General features: G+C 40.8%; 1 protein-coding gene across 6 annotated transcripts in view; it reads right to left on the bottom strand.

Annotated features, from left to right (window-relative positions):
• The window catches only part of KIZ (kizuna centrosomal protein), a 67,224-nt gene that overhangs the window by 42,457 nt on the left and 17,214 nt on the right, over positions 1-7,553 (bottom strand). For all 6 annotated transcript variants that reach the window (XM_026060221.1, XM_026060219.1, XM_026060220.1 and 3 more), the window contains one exon: positions 4,054-4,681. In XM_026060221.1, the coding sequence (XP_025916006.1) occupies positions 4,054-4,681 (628 nt within the window). The remainder of the gene's footprint in view (positions 1-4,053; positions 4,682-7,553) is intronic.

Genomic DNA, 7,553 nt, shown 5'->3' with positions numbered 1-7,553 from the left:
GTTGGGGGCGGGAGGGGGGGGTGCACCTCAATGTGCTGCCATACAGTTGCTTTAAACCTTGCAGAAGCAATACATGCCTGTAGCTTTTTGAACTCTGTATGTTAATAATCTTCTCTAAAGAAAGAGGATATAAGGCTGAATTACACCTCTAAAAACCCAAATAAATACTATTTTCATATCCGTTTTCAGAATGAAAAAAAAAAAACCCACATTGCTGTAATAGATTAGTGTTGTCACAAAAATTTCCCAGTTTTCCCCAAAATTCACTACAGGTTTAAATTAACCAGTATTCGCATACGATCTAATGCTACAGTATCCAACATTTCTGTTTGTCTCCAGTCAGAGTTTCATTTGGAACTGAATTACTTAAGATTTACGACAAACAGTAGATGATGCCAAGATCTTTGGTTTCAGCCTTGTTTCCAGACTCATGAAATTCATCCATGTAACAAATGTCATTCTTTTCTGGGACATGAAAAAGGGGAGCAATACAGTTTTATTCTCCAGTTTGGAGGGGGCRGGGAGCAGGTGCTGTTTGCTGGATTTTTCTGGGAGAAATAAGATTCCTTCCTTCCTTCCCACATTTTGTGCTACCTTCTCTGAACAACGGCAAAAGACCAACAGCAAAGACTGCTGAAAACCTCTATGCGCTCCATAAACAGCTGCAGCTTAAAGCACAGCGTATGCTCAGTTGTGGTACATAAAGCAGAGCCAAACATCTTAACCGGCTCCCCRTAATTTGCAGCATGAAAGGTCAAACTTACGAGAGCTGGAACAAGACAACCCCATCCACAAATTCAAACCTGTATTACGTTAACCTTTTAACTTTGCAACATGGCTTTGGCAGCAGAAAGAGATAAAAAGCCCCCCAGGCAAGCTGAGGCGATTACTGTACTGTTCGACAAAAAAAAAAAACCTATTTTGATTTTGAATCCAAATGCATGGTTTCCTCTAAAGACAGAGACATTACATTCCGAGAATTAAATGAGTATTCCTTTTCCAAACACGATACTGACCACCGAAGACMTTCCTTTTGGGAGCAAAAAGAACCAGCGGTCTGCCAAAGCTGCACTGCAAAGTCCAAAGGCTAAGCCAGGTTGGCCTGGTCTTGTTCCAGCTCAAATAAGGAYAGTCTTTCAGCACAAAGGAGAAGTGGCAAATACATCAGATGAAAGAAAATGAGAGGCAAATAAAATCCTTGGAGAAAGAAAAAGGAATGGAAAAAACCTCTAGAAAAAGGATGCCAGAAAAAAAAAGGTAGTACAGAAGATCATCTGATAGGGACGCCAGCTTTTGTCTATAAAGAAAACCATGATCATTACAGGAGAGCAGGAGTCCCTACATCATTAGGGTTGCCACCAGTTTCTGTTACAAAAAAAGCTCCATTTTAGCAATCATTATGTGCCTTGGAAAACTAGTTCAACTTGAAAATTGCTACATTTGCTGGAAAGGCAGGGGAGAATATTTCTGAAGGATGTTTAAAAAGGAATAAACTGTTACTTAGTGAGAAATCTTTGTCGCCAGGACTTTAAAAACAGGTCCATTAGCTTACTATGAAAATAAGTAACCAAGCTAGTAAAACAGGACAGAATACATTTTGTCAAAATGGTAAGGGTGGGGAAAAAGAATTGGGGAGCTAGTCCTCGAGAGGAAGCACAGTATTTTGTCCTGGTAGAACCTCTCAGCTGGGAGAAACCGCACCAGATTTCTTAGCAAGGCATGGAACAAACGGGAGAATAATAATCAAAACAGTAGTTAATTTGGCTAAGTATGTGAAAACACTGATTCTTAAACTATTTTTCCAAATCCCATTTTTCAGAAAAGGTTAAACTATTCTGCACAGACTTTTGAAAGAGAAGGAAGTCAACCCAAAATAGAAATCATATGCATTTTCCCAGAGAGGCAAGTGAACATTACGTCTCTTAAAACGAGGCTTAAACTAATTCAAGACAACTGTGGGCATAGCGGTAAAATCACCTTCACTTTCTAACAGAGAAGCTGTTGTTAGGTCTTGAGTTAGGCTTGCCTAAACCTCACATCAGACAAAGAGAGCGCTACTACAGATGTGAGCAGTTTGCCCTTCAGCAGACAAGCAAGCACATCAGACCTAGCAAGACACATTTGAAAGGAGAAGCAGCCAGCTCAGTAGAGAGCACCCCAGCAGGACAACGATCTCAGAGAACCCCATTCCTATAAACTTTGAGGTCCATCTTGAGCAGGCAGCCAGGCTCTAAACTACTGCTTTAAGTAGCCTAGCAGGAGGCACCATGAAAGACTGCAGAAGGTCTGGCACTTCTGAACTAAGTAAAATAGACAGCCCAGCTACAGCTACTCACTTTAAATTGTTTCTCTGCACATCCCCTGTTCTCTTTCTCTTCTTCCTTCATTTTGTCTACTCATGGTAAAGAATAAAAAGAATACAAGATCRTGAGGAATGGAGCTGAAGAGACTCAACCACCATTTTGCCTGCTAAAGATGAGAAAAGTGCCCTCAGCAGAGTAGAAACACAGTACTGTATAGCCTCAGAACACCTCAGATGAGGAACCAAGTAAATCTGAACAGACTTGGCCCCCAACAAGCCTTTGCATATTTAAATGAATGACCTGGGAGGAAGCCAAGTCAATAAAAGAGGAGAAAGAGAAAACAGGAACACCACTGTGCTTCAACAACAATACCATAGGAATAGGAAAAAACAAACACACACGTAGCCACGGGTTTGTGTCTGTGTTTGGGAGGATTATTACCACACCTCTTCCTATTCCAGTTCTTGTCCCTCACGCAGGAAAGGGATCTAGTCTGAAGAAAGAACAGCTCTCTGGCGGTATCCACCAGATGTGATTCTCTCCAAGGATGTAGCAGCAGGCACGCAGTAGAGGCTCCTGTTCACTGTCCCAGCTGTTCTCCGGGACCTTGGACAGCAGGAGGGAAGGGGGAAGCCTTCCCACCAACTTTACTAAGCCGCCTCCCAGCRGTACCCAGCAGCTGAAGYTGCTCACATGATCYCYGTCTACTTTTATGGAAAACTTTGTTTGCCAGTGTTGGTACCACAAAGCAAAGAGATTTCTATTTAGGCTASATCACATCCAGGYACCAATTTCATCCCCAGGTGATGCATGACAGATATTTCTACGGCRTGTGCTTCAACAAGCTAAGCCAGTGCGTTTTTCACTCTGTGAGGATGTACAGCTAACAGACTATAGTCCAAAACATCTATAASAGACTATAATCCAGAACAGGGAAARTTTTTACTGGGATGGTGACTGAGCACTGGAACGAGTTGCCCAGAGAGTTTGTGGAGGSTCCATCCAAAGCCATCTGGWCAGGGTCCTGTGCAGCCTGCTCTAGGTGACCGTGCTGGAGCAGAGGGGTTGGWCTAGAAGATCTCCAGAGGTCCCTTCCAACCTCAACTATTCYGTAATCTACCAACATAACACAGGAAACTGATCCTTTACAGCCACATGCACAAATCATACAAATCGAGAGAAAAAGGTTTTATGCAGGGATGCAAAGAAAAGGAATAAAGGAGCCTTCCTATCACTTCCACAGCTAAGCAGCCTGATGTGAAACAGAGAACTGCAGCACTGCCACAACCAGAAGTAACAACTCCAAGCTTTGGAGTTTCACTGACCTCCCCTCAGCATTTCCAGCTATCCACTACAATGCAAACTCATGCAATATACTTTCTATGTTACAAAAACGTCAACCAAGATCAGTGTCCCAAAACCAAAGAGCTTGTGTGCTGAACAGTAACAACGTAAAGGAACAAAAAGGAAACAGAGGGACAGCAATTTGCTAATGTTGCCAGGTCAAGAACAGAACCTGTCTCTCCCGACTTAGTGCTACGTCCACAGAAACACAAACACCTCCTGCACAGCTCAACGCACCTATAAAGTCTTTCAAAATCACTCCTCCAAAACCCATCCTAGCAGACAGACGCCTCTTTCTTACCGTTTGCAGAGTTATTTGCTCTGTCACGATGGGCATACATGCATTCTAAAACAGACAAATGAGTAGAGACTACAAAGCCATCACAGAACACGCCCTCTGTCATACCTGGCAAACTTTCTTGTAGATGTTCTTTCTCAGAAACGACTGGTTCAGGAGCAGACACCAAGGAGACTGGCTGTTTAGATTTTTCTTCATTTGCTRCAAAGTGCTCAGATGTCACTACTTCCTTTACTGATCTGCTAGAACTGTCACTTTTTAAATCAGTGGTTCTGTTCTCTGGACTTAATCTTTGATGCGACGGAAGGTTGACTTTAGCAGATTTTTCGCTTTCTGCTAAATTAATTCGGCTGTTATTTGTATCGCTTTCTATTGCGAAGCGGTGAGTTCTCCCATTCTCGGATGATATACTGGATGTGACTGGCATTTTCTCACCCATCTGGAGATCTGTCTCCACATCTATTTTGTCAGACTTATTTAAGGACTGCATATCACTATTAGTTTGTACYACACAGCTGTCTGTCATATTACTGCTCTGTGCTGCCTGTCTGCATGAATGTGGGTCAGAAATTGAAAAGCTCTTTGTGGGCTGGAAAGATTTCTGCTGTGTACCGAAATCTTCAGTGCTTGAGACGGCTGACATTTGGCRGCCCATAAAGATTGTTGCTGGATGATACAGTCCTCTTGACAAGGCTGTCCCAGTGCTAATTCCTGCCTGTCTTGCAACCAGCGGCACCTGAAAAAATACATGTTGAAGATGGTTAAAAAAAAAGTTGCAAATGGAGTTTCTAGGAGATTACAGGTTGGTTTCTGAAGAGCAATTGTTACATAATTTAAATATTTTCTTCAGTGTTCTTTTGCTTCTTACAAAACACTTTTTRTCCATTTATTTTAAAAGAAACAGAAGGAGCAAATAGCCCTATTTCTGCAAAATGCTAAGCTATTTTGGTAAGTGCTAGCTATTTTCAGTTGCCCAAGAAACTAGTAAAGGTGGAGTCTCTCAACACCTGATAAAAGGCAATCATTACCTCATCACTTTTTTCTTGGTTGAGTGTGTTTTGTTCCCCCTCTCCCCCCAAAAAAAATATTTGCAAAAAAATTCTTAACATAGGATGATAAGCCTGTTAACTACGATACTACAGGAAGCAGTTTCAATTGCTAGCAAGAGTCTGCACTGGAACTTCTGCTTAGCCTTCGTTTCAAACACTGCTTCTAGCAATGCTAATAGCTTAATTTTCTGGGCAATCAACTCTTCCTGCGCTTTTAAAGCAAGAAATCCCATAAACTTAGAAGCCCTATCACCCATTTCCTCACGTTTTCAAGTGTTTGTGAAAGGTGCTTGATCAAATAGTCTAGAAATCAACAGCCTTCAGCGAGATTGCAAGCCTGGTACTTGCAACTATGCATTTCTACATTTCCTTGGTTCAGCTTTTCTCTCTACTTATCAGTTGGGGAATAGAAATGAGGCAGGAAAAGGTTGCTCAGAGCAGCTGCTACAGGTGGCTCCAGAAGCCCCCTTTGAAAAAGGAAAGGAGAAAAGTACTTCTAAGAGAGTCTGAAACACCTATCTGTCACGACTTATCTACATATCAAGCTTTGCTCCCAGCATGTCAACAAAGCAAGGAGGAACAAGGCAAAACCACTTTATTCATTGTCTTTCTTCTGCTCTTTCTTCTAGTGTCTGTTAAATCACACTACACAGGAGGAACGACTCCTGAGCTAAAAACCCACCAGTAGATGAAATCATATTTTTCACAAGACAACTTTGGGCACCAAGTAGAAACATTTTAAATGRCACTTTTTCCTTCAAGAACTACATTTATTGGAACTATTTTTTATGCAAGTTCAACAGTTTAACCAGTTAACCTCCAAAATCCAGTGTTTTAATATTTGCTTTCTTCTGTCTGCATGCTTAAGAAAAATTTAGGAGTGACTGCTACTAATAAAAGGTCACTGTCAGTTTATGCAAAGCCAAAATTTGTTATTTTAACACCATTATTTACACTAAGCATGACTTACAGTAACTTTTAAGCTCCAGATCACAGCATAATACTTTCACCTCAACATCTCTTTTGTCATTGACTGACCTCTTTCTACCATGCAAAGTCAGCTGCCAAGTCCAACCTTAAAGAAACAAAGGCACCATGTCTAGTCTGCGACCAAGTTTTATTAAAAAGCTCAAACTTTTTGAGCTGCAAAGAAGCAGACCAAGAAATCCACTGAATTATTTTAAGAAAAAGTCAAGGTTTCTTACTCAGATTAAGTTCACAGTTTATTCCATCATCATTACTCTTTGGTTCCTCCTTATTACTTTTTGGGTCTCAGATTTGCTACTTTGACATGTATTTAGCAAGTGTATTATGGATTTAGGCGCTCCTGGGTTTAGTATTCCAGAACACACACAATTCAATGAGGTACAACAAGCTGCTCRGCAGGGTTATAGCAGAAGATACATCTCTAACAAGCTCCTTTTTGATTGCAAAAAAATTCTCTATCATTTTCGCACTCTAGGAGTAAGTATACAACAGATAAGTTTGGTCTATGTACAGTTTTTAACTACCAAAAAAAAAGTAAAAATACAGATAGATGTAGATGCTCCACCTAAAACAGTGAACAAAATTATTAATTATTGAATTTCACGTCATTCCAGCTGGAGTGAAATCTCTGCACAAAATATCCTTACACATATAAAGTCCTCTTTTTGGTTGTGGAACGGAAAGAACACATGGGGGGTCCCCTCTTGCTCCTCCCCTAACAAATACAATTTCTTTTAAATTATTATTAAAGCATTTTAATGAGAACAAAGACAAGAAAAAAATCCCCCTGATCAGAACTTATATAAAGGGTCCAGTCTCTCTCTGGCAGTAGACTAACATTGGGCCAGATCAACCACCTGAAAACATGCCCCAGCCAAAATTTCTTGTCAGCCACCTAAAGATAGCATTAATTTCCAATGAATGTTTCCTGAAAAGATGGCAACAAGAAGATTTACCAGCACAAACTAAGTTCTATTACACAGCATGAATGCTCTGCATCCTAGAAGTCCAGCTGTGCTGGATATGAACCCTAGGTATGCATTAATATGTGGTACTATAGTAAGTAGGTAGCTGAAGAGCATTTAGGTTTTCTGAGTATCTAGAGAACAGAAGCAACTCTTACATTCACTCTGTAGTCTCTGTTGATATCTCAATTCATATTCTCCACATGTTCATAGGCTCTGAAATCGTGAGGTTTCACCCTTACCAAAAAAATGAACAGAATGTATGACAGCTGAAAGTGAAGTTGAGCTAGAAATTTGTCTCTTACAGATGCACGGCTTTATTCTCTCCTGGTGATACCCTCTTTTCTCAGAGAAAGATGCTTTGCCACTCACAAGTGCTCTTGAGAGGTACCCTATTCCCAATGTCCCTAATAGACATGGCACTCCCAAGATGCACAAGTTCAACGTCATCAGAAGATTTCAAGGAAATGCTTCAAAGCTGAAGAAGGCAGACTTCATTGCACAAAGCTTTCAGAACTCCAAATTATACAGCTATTTCAGGCAAGAAGGACCTCTTCAATATAGGACCTCTGTTCTAACTTATAAAACAGGGCTACCATCACACTGG

Source organism: Apteryx rowi, unplaced genomic scaffold (assembly GCF_003343035.1).
Source record: "Apteryx rowi isolate R43461 unplaced genomic scaffold, aptRow1 scaffold_167, whole genome shotgun sequence".
NCBI lineage: Eukaryota > Metazoa > Chordata > Aves > Apterygiformes > Apterygidae > Apteryx > Apteryx rowi.
The sequence above is the reverse complement of the archived record's forward strand: the minus strand, read 5'-3'. Positions and strand labels throughout refer to the sequence as shown.